At 37.9% G+C, this 17,569-nt stretch overlaps 1 protein-coding gene across 2 annotated transcripts in view; it reads right to left on the bottom strand.

Moving 5' to 3' along the window:
* The window catches only part of PTPN2 (protein tyrosine phosphatase non-receptor type 2), an 85,569-nt gene that overhangs the window by 54,356 nt on the left and 13,644 nt on the right, over window positions 1–17,569 (bottom strand). For both annotated transcript variants that reach the window (XM_023647484.2, XM_023647483.2), the window contains exon 2: window positions 10,944–11,034. In XM_023647484.2, coding sequence (XP_023503252.1) covers window positions 10,944–11,034 — 91 coding nt within the window. The remainder of the gene's footprint in view (window positions 1–10,943; window positions 11,035–17,569) is intronic.

Below are 17,569 nucleotides of genomic sequence, written 5' to 3'. Positions count from 1 at the left end.
TTTTAGCTCCTTTGTCGAAGATTAGCTGTCTGTAGACATGTGGTTTAATTACTGGGCTTTCAATTCTGTTCTATTGATCTGTGTGCCTGTTTTTGTGCCAGCACCGTGCTGTTTTGACTACTATAGCTTTGTAGTATAATCTTAAGTCAGGGATTGTGATACCTCCAGCTTTGTTCTTTTTTGTCAGGATTGCTTTATCTATTCAGGGTGTTTTGTTGCCCCATACGAATTTCAGAATTCTTTGTTCTATTTCCATGAAGAATGTCACTGGAATTCTGATTGGGATTGTACTGAATCTGTCGATTGCTTTAGGTAGTATGGAGATTTTACCTATGTTTATTCTTCCCATCCATGTGCATGGATTATCTTTCTATTTCTTTATGTCATCATCAATTTCTTCCAATAATGTCTTATAGTTTTCATTGTATAGGTCTTTCACCTCCTTGGTTAAATTAATTCCTAGGTATTTTATTCTTTTTGTTGCAACTGTAAATGGAATGGTATTCTTGAATTATCTTTCTATTAGTTCGTTATTAGAGTATAGGAATGCAACTGATTTTTGTAAGTTGATTTTGTGCCCTGCAACTTTGCTGTAGTTGTTGATTATTTCTAACAGTTATCTGATGGATTCTTTAGGGTTTTCTGTGTATAAAATCATGCCATCTAGAAAGAGCAAGAGTTTCACTTCTTCATTGCCTATTTGGATCCCTTTTATTTCTTTTTCTTACTAATTGCTCTGGCAATAACCTCCAGTGCTATGTTGAGTAAGAGTGGCAAGTGTGGGCACCTTTGTCTTGTTCCTGTTCTCAGATGGATGGTTTTCAGTTTTTCTCTGTTGAGTATGATGTTGGCTATGGGTTTGTCACATATAGGCTTTATGATATAGAGGTACTTTCCTTCTGCACCCATTTTATTGAGAGTTTTTATTATAAATGGACGTTGGATCTTGTCAAATGCTTTCTCTGCGTCTACTAAGATGATCATGTGGTTTTTATTCCCCATTTTGTTAATGTGGTGTATCACATTGGTCGATTTGTGGATGTTCAACCATCCCTGCATCCCTGGTATAAATCCCACTTGATCATGGTGTATGATGCTTTTAATGTATTGCTGTATTCGGTTTGCCAATATTTTGTTGAGGATTTTTGCTCCTATGTTCATCAGCGATATTGGCCTGTAATTTTCCTTCTTTGTGTTGTCCCTGTCTGCCTTTGGGATCAGGGTGATGTTGGCCTCATAAAATGTGTTAGGAAGTGTTCCATCTTCTTCAAGTATCTGGAATAATTTGAGAAGGATAGGCATTAAATCTTTTTTGAATGTTTGGTAGAATTCTCCAGAAAAGCCATCTGGTCCTGGACTTTTATTTTTTGGGAGGTTTTTGATTTGATCCCTTTACTTGTGATTGGTCTGTTCAGATCCTCTATTTCTTCTTGCTTCAGTTTGTGGAGGTTGTATAAGTCTAAGAATTTGTCCATTTCTTCTAAATTGTCCAATTTGTTGGCATATAATTTTCACAGTATTCTCTTACAACCCTTTGTATTTCTGTCGAGCCATTGTAATTTCTCCTCTTTCATTTCTAATTTTATTTATTTGAGCCTCCTCTCCCTTTTTCTTAATGAGTCCAGCTAGTGTTTGTCAATTTTGTTTATGTTCTCAAAGAACCAGCTCTTAGTTTCACTGATCCTTTCCATTGGTTTTTGGTTTCAATTTCACTTATTTCTGCTCTAATTTTTATTATTTCCCTCCTTCTGCTGACTTTGGGCTTTGTTTCTTCTTTCTCTAACTATGCTACATGTAGTTTGAGATTGCTTATTGGAGATTTTTCTTGTTTATTAAGATGGGCCTGTATTGCTATGAATTTCCCTCTTAAGTACTGCTTTTGCTGCCTCCCATTTAAGTTGGTATGGTGTGTTTTCATTTTCATTTGTCTCCAGATATTTTGTGACTTCTCCTTTAATTTCTTCAATGATCCACTGGTTGTTTAGTATATGTTGTTTAGTTTCCATCTGTCACTTTCCCAGATTTGTTTTTGTTGGTGATTTCTAGTTTCATAGCATTATGGTTGGAAAAGATGTTTGATATGATTTCAATCTTCTTAAATTTACTGAGGCTTGTCTTGTTTCCCAACATATGGTCTATCCTTGAGAGTGTTCCATGTGCACTTGAGAAGACTATGTACTTGGCTGTTTTTAGATGGACATATCTATTACATCCATCTGGTCTAGATTTTTGTTTAAATCCACTATTTTCTTGTTGACTTTCCATGTGGATGATCTATCCATTGATGGAAGTGGGGTGTTAAGGTCCCCTACTATTATTGTGTTGTTGTTAATATCTCCCTTTAGGTTTATTAATAGTTGCTTTATGTACTTTGATGTTCCTGTGTTGGGAGCATATATATTTTTAAGTGTTATGTCTTCTTGGTGGAGTATCCCTTTTATCATTATATACGGTCCCTCTTTGTCTCTCATTACCTGTTTCATCTTGAAGCCTACTTTGTCTGATGTAAGTATGGCAACACCTGCTTTCTTTTGTTTGCCATTTGCTTGGAGTATCATCTTCCATCCCTTCCCTCTGAGCCTGTGTCTGTCTTTAGAGCTGAGTTTCCTAGAGGCAGCATATTGTTGGGTCTTGTTTTTTAATCCATCCCTCCACTCTGTGTCTTTTGATTGGAGAATTCAATCTATTTACATTTAGAGTGATTATTGTTATATGTGGGCTTAATGCTGCCAATTTATTCACTCGTTCTCCAGTTCTTCTGCATTTCTCTTGTTTCTTATCCCATGTATTTTGGACTACCAATTCGGTTCGGCAGTTCTCTGTGATGGTTTTCTGAGTTTTCTCTTTATTTATCATTTTCGTCTCTGTTCTGATTATTTGTTTAGTAGTTACCATGAGGTTTGTATAAAAAAAATCTCATAGATGAGATAGTCCATTTTCTGATAGCCTCTTATTTCCTTAATCTAAGCCAATTCCATTCCATTCCTCTTCCCCTTCTATGTTATTATTGTCACAACTTATTCTATTTTGGTTGCGAGTTTGTGGTTAAAATGACAAGATTATATTTATTTTTGATGTTTTCCTTCCTTTTATTTTTTTTTCTTTTTTAAAGATTGGCACCTGAGCTAACAACTGTTGCCAATCTTCTCTCTTTTTCTGCTCTATCTCCCCAAATCCCTCCAGTACACAGTTGTATATTTTAGTTGTGGGTTGCTCTAGTTGTGGCATATGGGATGCCGCCTCAACATGGCCTGAGGAGTGGTGCCATGTCTGCACCCAGGATCCGAACCAGTGAAACCCCAGGCCACCAAAGCAGATCGCGTGAACTTAACCACTTGGCCATGGGGCCAACACTCCCTTTATCTTTAATGTTATAGTTAAGTTTTTGCTAACCTGTTCTGATAGAGAGCAGCAATTTTCTGACTGTGTCTGCCTATTCATCTCCTTGCCCCAGGTTTTGTATTCCCTCTCTGTTTTTTCTTCAATTATGAAGTCCTTTTTGAACATTTCTTGTAGGTGGGCTCTTGCAGTTATAAAATCCCTTAACTTTTGTTTATCTGGGAAAGTTTTTATTTGTCTATCATATCTGAAGGATATTTTCACTGGATACAGTATTCTTGGCTGAAAGTTTTCGTCTTTCAGAATTTTGATTATATCATTTCACTCTCTCCTAGCCTGTAAGTCTTCTGCTGAGGAATCTACTGAAAGCCTGACAGGGGTTTCTTTGCAAGTTATTTTCTTCTACCTTACTGCCCTTCATATTTTTCCTTTGTCATTGACTTTTGACAGCTTTACTGCTACATGCCCTGGAGAAGGTCTTTCGACATTAATATAATTAGGAGTTCTATTAGCTTCTTTTACCTGTATTTCCAGCTCCTTCCCCAGGCTTTGGAAGTTCTCAGCTATTATTTCTTTGAAGAAGTTTTCTGCTCCATTCTCCCTCCCTTCTCCCTCTGGAACACTTAGAATATTTATGTTGCATTTCCTAAGTGAGTCAGATATTTCTTGAAGAATTTCTTAATTTCATTTTAGTCTTAGTTCTCGCTCCTCCTCCATCTGAAACATTTCTATATTTCCGTCCTCCAGATTGCTAATTCTCTCCTGCATAATATCAGATCTGTTATTGAGGGCATCCAGATTTTTCTTTATCTTATCCATTGTGTTTTTCACTTCCAACATTTCTGATTGGTTTTTCTGGTTTTTCTTTATAGTTTCATCTCTGTTGTGAAGAATTCCCTCTGTTCATTAATTTTGTTCTGATTTCATGGAACTATCTGTATTTTTTGTAAAGTTACAAGTGTTGAGTTTTTTTATGATAGCTATTTTGAATTCTCTGTCATTTAGATTATAAATTTCTGTCCCTTCAGGATTGATTTCTGGGTGCTTGTCACGTTCCTTCTTGTCTGGAGATTTAATATATCTTGTCATACTGTTTGACAGTCTGGATTTGTGCCTCCAAAGAGTGATATTATCTTGTCACAGTTTCCACCTGCTGCCACTGGGTGTGGGTCAAGAGCTGTGTATTGTGAGGCTGCTGTGATCCCCAGCTTGCTCACTCAGAGATCCTGCTTTTCTAACATATGTGTGGGCACTCTGGCCAACCAGTTATCCTGGACCACCAGGTAGGGGGAAGGGTACTTTCTTTCGCCTGTGTGATCCCGGGGGCGTTCTCACTCTGCCCTCACTATCTGCTCTTCTGGTGTCCTGGCTTGAAGAAGACATCCCTGCAACAGCTTAGCCACCTCTGTGTGGGGCTCTCCCCTAGGCTGTGAGGGAACTTGGAGAGTGAAGGTGTTCCTGTGGAGAGCTAACGCTCCCCGCTCTTTTCTCAGAGCTGCATGTGGTCCCACTCCCTGGGTTGCTGCCACTGCGGGAGGAAGAGGAGATCCCCTTACCCTCTTCCACTCCCTCTCAGGGGTCCATCACCCCCACCTTCAGGTGTATGGCTGTGTGGGTCTCTCAGATATCTTCTGTGTTGTGTGAATGTCCTCTGTTGGTTTATGAATGTCCTTTTCATTGTATCTTAGAGGGGAGAATCTAAGGGAAGAGCTCACTCTGCCTTGATGCCTTTGTCACTATATTAGTTGCATTCTTGGTGCACAGCATAGCGTTAGATATGTAGCTGGTTCACAATACACATTTCCTGAGTCAAACCAATTAATTGTGAAGTATCTACTATGTATGGAAATACATTTTTAAATGAACTAATGACTATCAATCAAGAAAGGTATAACAGCATCATCCTGTGAGCTTTTAAAAAATACGCATTCCTGGGTCCATCTAAATCTAATGAGACTCACCAGTTCCAAGACCTCCTCTATCAGGTGAGAATAACACCCATGGGAAAGAGGTCCTTGATATGATATTTAGAGGAAGAGGACTTTGACTGAAGTGAGTCAGGGAGAGAAGGATATTCCAAAAAGGGAATGACATTCAGACACTGAGGTATTAAAACCCACTCACAGCGGGAGAACCCCAAGTGATTCAGTTTTACCAAAATGACTAATTTGTAGAAAAATGGCTACAAAAATTCTAGAGAGATGTTTAAAGGGTCAGTCCCCAAAAGGTTCGTATGATAATGCTAAAGAACTTTAACGTTTCATAAAACTTAAGAAGCATTACTGGAGAGAGGAGTGGAAAAAAGACTTGCATTATACAAAGATTACTCTGGATACCATGTGTAGAACAGACTGAAGTGGGAATAGAATGGAGACAAGGAGACTAATTAAGAGACTGTTGTACTAATTCAGGAAAAGAATACTAAGGGCCTGAACCAAACCAATATGAACAGAGTAGAGAGCAGATTTGAAATATATTGTGGAAATGGAATTATAATTACTTAGTTACTAACTAGAGGTGGGAGATAAGTGAGAGAGTAGTCTGAGTTTCTAGCTTCAGCAAATGTGTGAATAGTGGTACCATTTATGAATATGGGGAATAAAGCACAAAGAGCAGGTTTTAGGGTTGAGACCAAAGGATTGTGTTCAGGAAGAATGTTAGCTCAATGTCTAGACATACTGAGTCTGAGGACATCTGTAACAGAGAGACTTACAAAAATGCATCTATAGCTAAGAAGGGAGACCTAGGCTGCAGATGAGATTTATGGTCATAAGCAGAGAGATGGTAACTGAACCCATCAAAGATGAGATCATTCATACAAGTCTTGGAGTGAGAAGGAGGGAGAGACAGAGAGAGAATTCTGAAGACGACAAAGGCAAACTTAGGAAGAGAAGCTCTGAAAATGGGTGATCAGCCAGAGAAGTAATAGCAAAATTAGAAAAAAATATGGTGTTAGGGAAGAAGGCATGGTCAACAATGTCAAAAGTCACAGACTGATAAGAAAGGAAACCAATGGAAAGTCCCTCATTGCATCTGAAAACTAGAAAGCTAATAGTACTTTAGAATAAAAGTTTCAGTGAGGAGGCTGGGGTGATAAGAATGGAGAGACAAATAGTATGGTGTATTCTTTTAAGATTCTGTGTGTACATATGTGTATGCACACATGTGGATGTGTCCATGTAGGCAATAAAGTAAGTGGGGGCTGAGGTGGGATATGAGGGTTGAGATCTGAAAAGACTGGAGCACATTTATATAACAAGGGAAAAGAGTATTAGAGAGAAAGAGGTTGAAGACACAAGAAGAGTGGCGATGAGAGAGTGAGGTCCATGAGGAGGAACGAGGAATTGGGGTACAAACCTAGGACAGGAGGAGGGAAGGTTTTTCTCCCAGGACTTCAGGAAAGGATGAGTGCGAAGAAAAACAAGTTTCCAGGTGGTAGAACATGAAGTTGAATAGCTATTTCCTGATTTTCAAAATTTTTCTCTGCAGAATTGAAGGCAAGATCACATTCTGAGTGAGAGAGGGGGTGGGTGGGGTTCGAGTTATGGTTTAGGCAGGGAAGAACCAGATTAAACGGCAGTGAATTGATGAGGACATGTAGGAGGACATCAAGGCAACAGCAGGCCTGGCTCATACTGGAGTCTACCCAGCATACACACACTAGCCCAAACGTTAGAGAAGCTGAATGACTGATTATTCCAAGGTTGGGCTTTCATAGCATGGGTAAAATTAAAGGCCCACAGAGATTATTTTTTAACAGATAAGAACAGCAAGAAACTTAACAAGTAATAAGATAAGAAAGGAAGTAATATACTACAATAAATGAAAAAGTCAGAACTAAAGATCTTGATGAAGTCAAAGAACTGGAAAGACAGAGTAGCCCTTCAGATAGCAGTGTTTAAGACTGCACGGGTGAAGATGACTGAAGGCTGAGAGCTGAAGAGGTCTAGGACTATGAGGCAAGTGTTGTATGTTTCCTTCCCAGAGACACGATGTCACCCAGAATGCAGAAGGTACAGGGAGAAGACGAGGGCAAAGAGAAAGATAGTGTATGGCATCCTCAGCACTCCAGCCTTCAGCAAATGTCTGAGAGGAGGCTACAAGACAAGCACTGACTATGAATTCAGGAAAGAATAGATATGAGAGCAATAATGTGATGCATCCGGACAGCACAAGCCTTAGAGGAGATCATTTTAATTTGCAAGCTGGAGAGTAATAGCTTAGACTATGAAACTCTGGCCATGTAGGAAGCAAGAATGAGCAGCCTCCACCGGAGGAAGAAAGAAAGACAGTTAACTTAGGGGAGAGCCAGACTTCAACTAGGATGAAGAAGGGTTGAGAGCATTCAGAGTGGCATGTTCACAGCAGAGTGCAGCTCCTGTGAACACTGGAAATGGTGGCAAGAAAGGCAGCAGAGGGGACCAGGTGGCAGGAGGAGGCACTAGGCAGCATCTCCTCTGAGAAAGAAATGCCTCTTCCTAACACTAGGTACCAAGACAAGGTGAATGCTCTCTTCCTAAGAAGGGGTACAGGGAAAACAGCCCAAGCTAATGACGATGGAGGCGGGCTGGTAAGTACATTGTAAACAGAGGTCTCCTTGCAGCTTTCAACTGGAGATGTCCAACAGGCAGTTGGATATAGAAGTCTAATGCTTAGGAGACAAATCACAAGAGTTTTATTGATTTGTATACTTGAGAGTAATTTAAGTTACAAATGTCTTTTAAAAATGTCTCAGTTCCAATTTTTAAAAGTTCCTCCATTTAGATCAATTTGATAAAACTAATGAGGGAATTCAAATGTAGTTTATCACATCTAATGACTGCAATTACAACAGATACATAAAAAATTAAATGCAACCAGGAGGGAGGGAGGGAGGGAGGGAGAGGTCTGTGGCTATAGAAGGATAGTAGGAGGGATTTTGTGATAGAACTATTCTACTCATCTGTATCCGGACTGTGGTGAAGATCACACAAATCTACACATGTGATAAAACTGCACACACTAAACACATCCACAAATGAGTCCATATAAAACCAGTGAAATCTGGATGGATTGTATCACTGTCGATTTCCTAGTTGTGCTATTATACTATAGTTATGCAAGATTTTTTTCCCCCTGGGGGAAGACTAGCCCTGAGCTAATATCTATTGCCAATCTTGCTCTTTTTTTGCTTGAGGGAGATCAGCCCTGAGCTAACATCCGGGCCAATCTTCCTCCACTTTATATGTGGGTTGCTGCCATAGCACGGCCAATGAGTGATGTAGGCCTGCTCCCGGGAACCGAACCTGGGACCTGGGGCTGCTGAAACAGAGTGCACCAAACTTAACCACTGGTGGCCAGCTCCTAGTAATACAAGATTTTACCAGTGGGGGAAACTGGGTAAAGGGTATAGACAATCTCTGAGTATTATTGCTTACAATCACATGCAAATCCACAATTATCAAAATACAGTTGTTGGTTTCTTTTTTAATTAAAGGCAAGGTGTACGATTGGAAAATACCATCTTCAAAACTCTTAGTAAAGACTAGAGAATCAGTCTCTCTAGCTCAGTGATCCTCAACCAGAAATTTGGAGGTGATGAAGGGGCCCCTAAACATTAGAACTACTGCCTGAACTTCCATTCCATGAACACATACCCACACCAGAATTGTTGCCATGGGAAGCCACAGGTTTCAGAGGAAGTTTGTCATGTCTTCAAGTATGCAACTGAAGGAGAATGAAAAACCACTCTCTCATAGCTACTTAATCTTTACAAACACTTCTAATTCGTAAGGAAAAAACCATGCAAGAGAAACATAACATTTAATAAGTAATGTATAACAAACATGAAATAGTTTAAGAGATAAGTGCTCATTTGATTTGTCTAAAATCAGCCAATACGTTCTTCATGAAAATGTACTTGATCAACATAAGGAAAAACATTCTATTCATATAAGAATAAAAGTACAGATTTTTTCCCCAGTAATTGATAGATGTTCAGTGGTATATCCAAATTCTCCTAACAAGGAGTACATCATCTATAAAGGTATGCACCCTGTGGCCTTGAGTAGAATGAGATTATTCAGCCTATACTGGAAGCCTTGGCACACTAACACTACACCCTTGTCAACTAAAAGAAGGAAACACAAAACAGCAGAAGCCAAAATGCAATAGATTCAATATTTTTTTAAAAGTTCCTACTAACAAGCAGCCCTAAAGAGAATGTCTATGTTTAACCCACTAAAATCAAACATAGGGAAACATTTTGGAGTAGTAAGGCAGCCTGATTTAATACCTCAACAAATGGTATCAATCAGAACAAAACATAAAATGACCTTATGATGAACTCATTTTTAAAACCCTGGTATTACAATTGCACACATAAGTGTGTGTTTGTGTGTGTGTACACATCAGAATCCAAATGTCCAACCGGGCGGAATTGCTATGTAAAAGAATGGCATATCCAAAGCTACTGAAAGACTGTGTTTAGGATAGGCAAACGTTTACAATATACTGCTAAGTAGCTTAAGAGCTACAAATTAGTATGTGCAGGATTCTATTTTGAGTATAAAAGAATATTTGTATATGTTCATACAGAAAAAAATACCAAAAGAAAATAAACCCAATTTTTGTTCTTAAATAATGAGGTTTTTTTCCTTTACACTATTGGGGCCCAGGGCAGGTTGCCCCCAAATATCCCACAACAGCATATTGATTATTTTGAATTAAAGTTACCTGTGTTGACTTAAAGTAAAGTTTGGACCCTCCTTTTTCTGTTCCCCCTCAAGGCAGGAAATAAATCTCCCATGCGAAAGGTACCTTCCCTGCACCAGAGCTAGAGCATTCAGGGCTGAGAACCCTATATAAACACACCTTGTTACTTTTATTAATTTACTACCTTAAGACTGCTAATACTGCTCTAATTCCTCATTAATTACATATTCCAAACCTGTTTTTTTGTCCTGTCAATTCCTTACAAATTTATTATTTCTTTATGTAAAAGATATAAAAGCAGCCTGCTTTGCCCATCCCAGAGGGCATCATTTCTCTATGACCTCCTATGTGCATGTATTAAATCAGTTTTTCTCCTATTAATCTGGTCTTGTGTCAATTTTACTAGAACCATAAGAAATTGAGAGGGTTAAGGAGAAAATTTCTCCCTCCCTGACAACACGTTTCTATGTTTTACAAGTTTTCCACAGTGACTACATGCTACTTTTGTAATTTGGAAGGAAAAAACCAACTACACTGATAAATATATTAAATAACACTTATAAAAGCTACAGAATAATGTGAAAAGGAAGTGTATATGTATATGAATACACATACATATATGATTACAATTATTTTTTTAAAAATTATGCATAAGAAAAGAAAAAAAGGTTGGTAGGAAATACATCAAAATAACGGTGGCTGCGTTTTAAGGATGAAATAATTATGAGCAATTTTTTTCCTTCTACTATTCTATGCCTTGAAATTTTTCATTAAAGAACACGTATTACATTAATATTGAAAAAAATTACTGTACTTATCAACTCTGACCCCAAACCTTCTGTTCCACCATATCCTGCCTCCTAAAACAAACCATCAAACAAACACATGCACACAAACCTTCAAGTACTTACAGGGGCTTACATCTCTGTATCTGTTTCGATTTCTGTTTTCTGGAAACTTGGCCACTCTATGAGGATAGTCATGGGATTCATTGCGAATTTCCTTAAAATAACAAAAATATATTTTAATATATCTCAAATTTTATACAGCAAAACAGATACTTTCCCAGCCAGTACAAAATAATATTTATTGAGCACTTACGATATGCCAAATACTATGCAAAGCACATTATCTACATTATCGCATTCAATTCTCACAACACCAATGGGAATGGTTATCTTCCCCATTTTATATGTGAGGGATGATAGGCTTTGAGAAGTTAAATAATCTGCCAAAGGTCACAAGTACGTGGCAGATCCCAGGACTGAATCAGGGACCTTCAGACACCAAAGTCTCTGCTTTTGATATCTTTATTTACTGCCATGATATATTCAACACCTACAAGCATGATCAAACACTTTATATAAGAGAATTAATGCAATGGAGGTATCTAAGGTTAACCACATCATACTCAAATTGCTGACCAAACTCTCTTAATCTACCTGTACTTTGGAGTTTCTATCTTAAAATTTTAATCTGTTCCTTGATCTTCATGGCATTTAACTGGTACTTTATTTTGAGCTCAGAAATATCCTAAAATTTTATTTCTAGAGCCATAAATACTTAGCAACAATCACTAGGCCTCAGGCTCATTTTAGGACACTTATGGTTCTCTGCATTCTACTACGGAGGAGATTCTGTGAAAGTATGCCTGCACTAGGCACTCAGCTATCTAGTGTATCCACTATGACCAGGTTTTTTTCTCCAAATTGGAATACTATTCTAAGAATTCTGGTAAAAACAAAAACATACCCCAAAAAAGGTGTGTATTAACAGCAAAAATTATTTTGGGCTTTTGCTCACACTACCACGTGTGAGAAAAAGCATTTTAAAATTTAGGTACCAGACAGTTCTATAAATTAAGCATAAATTACTCAAGTCATTTCTTAAGGAATGCCCTTATAGTTGTTTCCTCATCCTCTTGCCTGCCACCACTCCCACCAGCCCAATGACAGGTAACTTTCTAGTTCATATTTTTAGCCAGTGGGCTTTCCAAGATGCTAGAGTAGGGAACACAGACCACCTCTCAGTGGGAGGAATCTCAGTCACAGTGTGCAAAGAGCAAGTGGGATTAAACATACGTTGGTACAGCCATTTTGGAAAACGCAATTTGCCACACAGACAGAAAAAGAAACAAATACATACGTGCACGTTACAACTGTTGCTATTGACTTCTGAAAGCTATCTCACATCCAGCAACCTTGCTGAGCTCTCTAATATTTTGTAGCTGGTTCTGAACTTCTTAATATGAGCAAAAATTGATAATTCTGTCTCTTCCTTAGACTTCATATTTCTTATTTATCCTTACCTCTTATTTTTCTTATCTAATTGCATTGACTAGGACTTCCTATTCAGCGTCAAATAGAAATATTTTTTCCTCTGATTTTGAAAGAACTGCTTCTAAGGTTCAATCACGAAGTGTAATATTTGCTTTAGGTTTCCAGTCAACACCCTTTATTAAAAACAATGTGATGAACACCCTTAATTATGATCATACATACATTTCAAAGTATTTCTTGATAACCCTATAAGAATGGAACTCCCGGATCAAGGGCATATTTTACCAATATTTCTCAAGAAGGTCTGGGAATGAGGTTTTGTCTCACTCTCAACACCAGTTGGACTAAAGTCCTATCTTTTTTTTGTCCTCAAATATTATCTTGATTTTTCTGGACTGTTTACTCTTTCAGACAAACCTTAAATTTAAATCTTCTTTAGGCTGAGTTTTTTCTAATTACATATAAATATTACACATATATGTCAATTCATGGAGGACTGACAGCTTTATAATACCAATTCTTCCATCAAGAACCAGGTATTTTTCTTCATTTATCTAAGTCTTCCTTGTCGCTTTTTTAATTTAAATAAACCCAACACATTTCTTGTTAAGTTTACTCTTAAGTATTAAAAATTTTTTGTTGCTGGGGCTGGCCCCGGGGCCAAGTGGTTAAGTTCGCATGCTGTGCTTCAGTGGCCCAGGGTTTCACCGGTTCGAATCCTGGGTGCAGACATGGCACCACTCATCAGACCATGCTGAGGCAGCATCCCACATGCCACAACTAGAAGGATCTACAATTTAAAAAATACACAACTATGTACCGGGGGGCTTTGGGGAGAAAAAGGAAAAATAAAATCTTCAAAAAAAAAATTTTTTTTGTTGCTATTTTAACTGACATCAACATGACTACTTGTTTTTTCTCCTTAATCTATTACGGTGAATTACAGAATCACACTCCCTCATATTGACCATTTTTATATTCCCAGGATAAGTTTGGGAATGGTGTTTATACTGTATTTCTAGATAATATCGAAACTGAGGATGAAGGAGTTAAAATTTCCCTGGATTAGGGTGAAACCATGCCTGGTACCCACAAGGTTAACTTGGGAAACAAATAACCAAAGTTTCTGAGCTTGCTTTGCAGAACAGAAGGAGGACCAGTGATGACTGAGTAGCTTGCTGACAGCCCGTGCCTGATTAAGCATCTAGCAGGGGCACTGAGAAGCTACAATGACTGTAAACTTTAGCCACACACTTCCCCTTCCTTCCCTAAAACCCCAAAGAAAAACCCTTGCTTGTAGCTTTTCGGGGAGTTCAGGATTACAGTGTTAGCTGCCCATTCTCCTTGCTCAGCGCTTTGCAATAAAATTCCTCCTTTCTTCCACTACACTTCGTGTCAGAGATTAGCTTGCTGCGCGATGGGTGAGGGAGCTCACTTCAGGTTTGATAACAGTATTTGTTGATGATATATTAGAATTTTGGAAGGATAATTGTAGGTCAAATTGAACTGCCTGTTTGCAAGGGGGAAAGGAGACACTAACTCATTTACTTCTGCTTTTCATTTGTATTCGATCTGTCCTTTCTAAAGCTTTGTTTCATTTTACTGTTATTTTCCTAGCTTAAATAAAATGCTTAGTTCATTAGTATTCTTTTTTTTTTCTTGCTTTAATAAAGACTGGCCAAATCCTCTAAGTTTAGAATACTGTCATCTCATTATTTTCTAGAGTCTCTAATGGCAGTACTGATTTCTTCTTTCATCCAAAAGTGATAAGACCTCTGTTTTCTACATATTATGCTTAATTCATTTTCCCCATTTTTTTTTTTACTGTATTAATCAAGGTTTTCTTTGTTCCTCTTTCCCTCTAGTAATTTAGAAGTAAAAATATCATTTCTATTCTATTGGAGATTAGTCTTAAAATTTTGTAAAAAGCACATTGAACTTGTATTTTTCTACTAATAAAAGCATCTACTAATAAATCTCTATTAGTAAAATATATGGTACAATTACCATGGGTTTTACTTTCCTCTTCCTACAGCTCAATCCTCCATATTTTCTTGAAATAATCCAAAACTTTGGATACAGAGTTTTTTAAATTTTCAATTACTTCAAAAATATTTCTTAACATTCACAACTTAAAGTTCGCAACCATAATTATTTAGAGTTAACTCTAGATTCTACTTGGCTTCACTGACCAAACCTACTTTCTATATCTATTCCATTTCTCACAGCATTTAGGTGACGCTTCTTCATTATCTTCAGGCATCCAATACCAGAGTACATAAGAGTGATGCAAATCTGATTTGTTCTTCTCTAAAGATAATTTGTTTTTCTATGTTGCAGGGTTTTTTCTTTATGCTAAATATTTAGAACACTCATCAGGATGTGAGACTGGTAAACAGTTAGCCATTGATGAGTAGGTAGCTGGTAACTAGATTTTTTTTTTCTTTTTTGCAATTACTGATAATAGCTTTTAGTTATTCCTCTGCCCACTGTTAACTGTGCTGTTTAGGCAATATGCTAGCTGACTCCAACTAGGTTCATATAGATAAAATCTCCCTGGTGCCTGGGTCACCATGGTAATGGATGTTTGAGCTGTTTTTCAGGAATTAGGAAGCCCCTGTCCAGTTCAGGCTGGCCGAGACCCCAACCCATCAACTGGGCCTGTGCAAATGCCTGATAAGTGACCTTCTGACATCAAGAGGCTAAAAACTTCACCCACAGATCATGCTAACACTGCCATTTTGTGAACATGTGTCCTATGAAGAGGCATGAAGTTGGTCTGTGCTTGCACAGATCATCCATTACCTCACTTCTCCAATCATCTATCTCCACATTTCAAACCACCTTGCCCCCTACCCCATAAATATCCCTGAGTCCCCATTTCTGAAGAGATGAATTTGAGACTCATTCCCCCACTTCCCCACTTTGCTGCCTTGTGATTAAAACTCTCTCTGCTACAATCTCGTCATCTCGGTGTTTGGCTTTCTGGGTTATGGGCAAAAACCAATCAGGTTCAGTAACAGATGCACCTAGGTTTTTATGCTTTTTAAATATATTCCTGGTGAAGACTTTGCAGTCCCCTTTGATCTGGAGGTTCAAGGCTTTCTTCAGCCAGAGATATTCTTCGGCTTTTTCTTTGGTTATTGCTTCATCTCAATTTCCTCTGTTCTCTCTTTCAGTAACTCCTATCACAGAGATTTGAGATCCTCCTTCGTGTATTTTAAATGCTCTCTCACAATATTCATTTTTAAGATCTTTTTCCTGAATGCGCAAACATTTTTCTCAACCTCACTTGGTATTCTGCACTACCTATTTTGCTAGAGAGTCCTGAACTTTTAAACAATTATTTTTTATAACTTTAAGACTTTTTCCTGTTCTCACTTTATCTTTACAACTCACTCTTGTCATTTTGAGAATCTGAATTTCAATTTTCTCTATTTCTTACACTATTTTACATGTTCTAAATGATCGAACTAGTCTCATTTTCTTGAGGTGCTGAATTTTTCACATTTTGTAACATCATGAATTTTTCAGAATTTTCTAACATTTGTTTGTTCATCTTTACAGAGAGAAAAGTGCAGGCATCAGCCCTTACCCACGCTTTTGTGGACGCTCGCTCACACTGTTTACTACCAAAATCCTCTAAGTCTCATACACGTGGGTGAGACCTTCTCTGGTGTCAAATAATAATGTAGATTTTTTTCTTATCATTTCATTTTGGTCATGTCAATGACAAATAAGAACAACAACAAAAAAGCTTCTACTGCATAGGATTAAGGACCTGGAAAATTATATCCATTTCTCATTTTCTATCACTATTCTTGGTGTCAATTTTTACTGCTATTAGTACAACTGTGTCTGACAACTTTCCCCCTTTTTTTAAATCAGACCTCAGAATTTCCCTTCAGGCTATCAAGGAGCCAGTCTAATAAGTGCCATAATAAAAGTATGCTCACATTTAAAGTAAACACCAAAAGAGAATTTAGGGGCCGGCCTGGTGGCACAGCGGTTAAGTGTGCACGATCTGCTTCGGCAGCCCAGGGTTCACTGGTTTGGATCTCGGGTGCGGACATGGCACCACTTGGCAAGCCATGCTGTGGTAGGCGTCCCACATATAAATTAGAGGAAGATGGGCACGGATGTTAGCTCAGGGCCAGTCTTCCTCAGCAAAAAGAGGAGGATTGACAGCAGATGTTAGCTCAGGGCTAATCTTCCTCCAAAAAAAAAAAAAAAGAGAATTTATTTTCGCCTGAGGGTGTGAGGAGTACAGTGCATGAACAGACCTGAAGAATGAGCAGGAGTATGCCATGTAAACAAGCAGGGAAAGACAGGTCCAAGCAAACAAAATGGCTTATGCAAAGTCACAAAGATGTCACAGTACATGAAAAATAAATGAATCAGAGAACGAATAACTGATGTCTTGCAAGAAGTATAAGCAACACAAGACTCGTGGCACCTGAGAGAGGGAAATGGAAGAAATGAGGATGAACAGGTGGAGAGAGATCAGATAATGCAGCCATTTGTTCATGCTTCACTCACCCAATACACATAAAAGAGTCCTGCAAATTATAAAGATGGTATTGTAAATGAAGAGGGAGGGGGAAGGAGGAATAGATTATTCAACAAACAGTATTATAAAAGCAAGCAGTTATTTAGAAAAAAAATTAGGAACAAGACAAGGATTCCCACTTTCACCACTTCTATTCAACATAGTACTGGAAGTTCTAGCCAGAGCAATAAGGCAAAAAAAAAAAAAGAAATAATAAGCATCCAAATTGGAAAGAGGGTTGTTAAACTATCTGTACTCACGAGTGACATAATCTTGTAGAAAACTTATTCCACAAAAACTGTCAGAGCTAACAAACAAATTCAGGAAAGTTGCAAAACACAAAATCAACACACAAAAATCAGTTCTATTTCTATACACTAGCAATGAAAAATCCAAAAAAGGAAATTAAGAAAACAATCTCATTTACAGTGGTAAATCAAAAAGAATAAAATACTTAAGAACAAACTTAACCAAGAAGGTAAAAGACTTGTACACTGAAAGCTACAAAAGGTTGCTGAAAGAAATTAAAGGCAATCTAAACAAGCAGAAAGACATCCTATGTTCATGACTTTGAAGACTTAATATGAAGACGACAAAACTACCCAAAGCAATACAGACATACCTCATTTTATTGCACTTCATTTTATTGCGCTTCCCAGATACTGCATTTTTCATAAATTGAAGGTATGCGACAACCCTGCATTGAGCA

This window comes from Equus caballus, chromosome 8 (genome assembly GCF_041296265.1).
Source record: "Equus caballus isolate H_3958 breed thoroughbred chromosome 8, TB-T2T, whole genome shotgun sequence".
NCBI classification, from domain to species: domain Eukaryota; kingdom Metazoa; phylum Chordata; class Mammalia; order Perissodactyla; family Equidae; genus Equus; species Equus caballus.
This window is presented reverse-complemented; position numbering and strand designations above follow the sequence as displayed.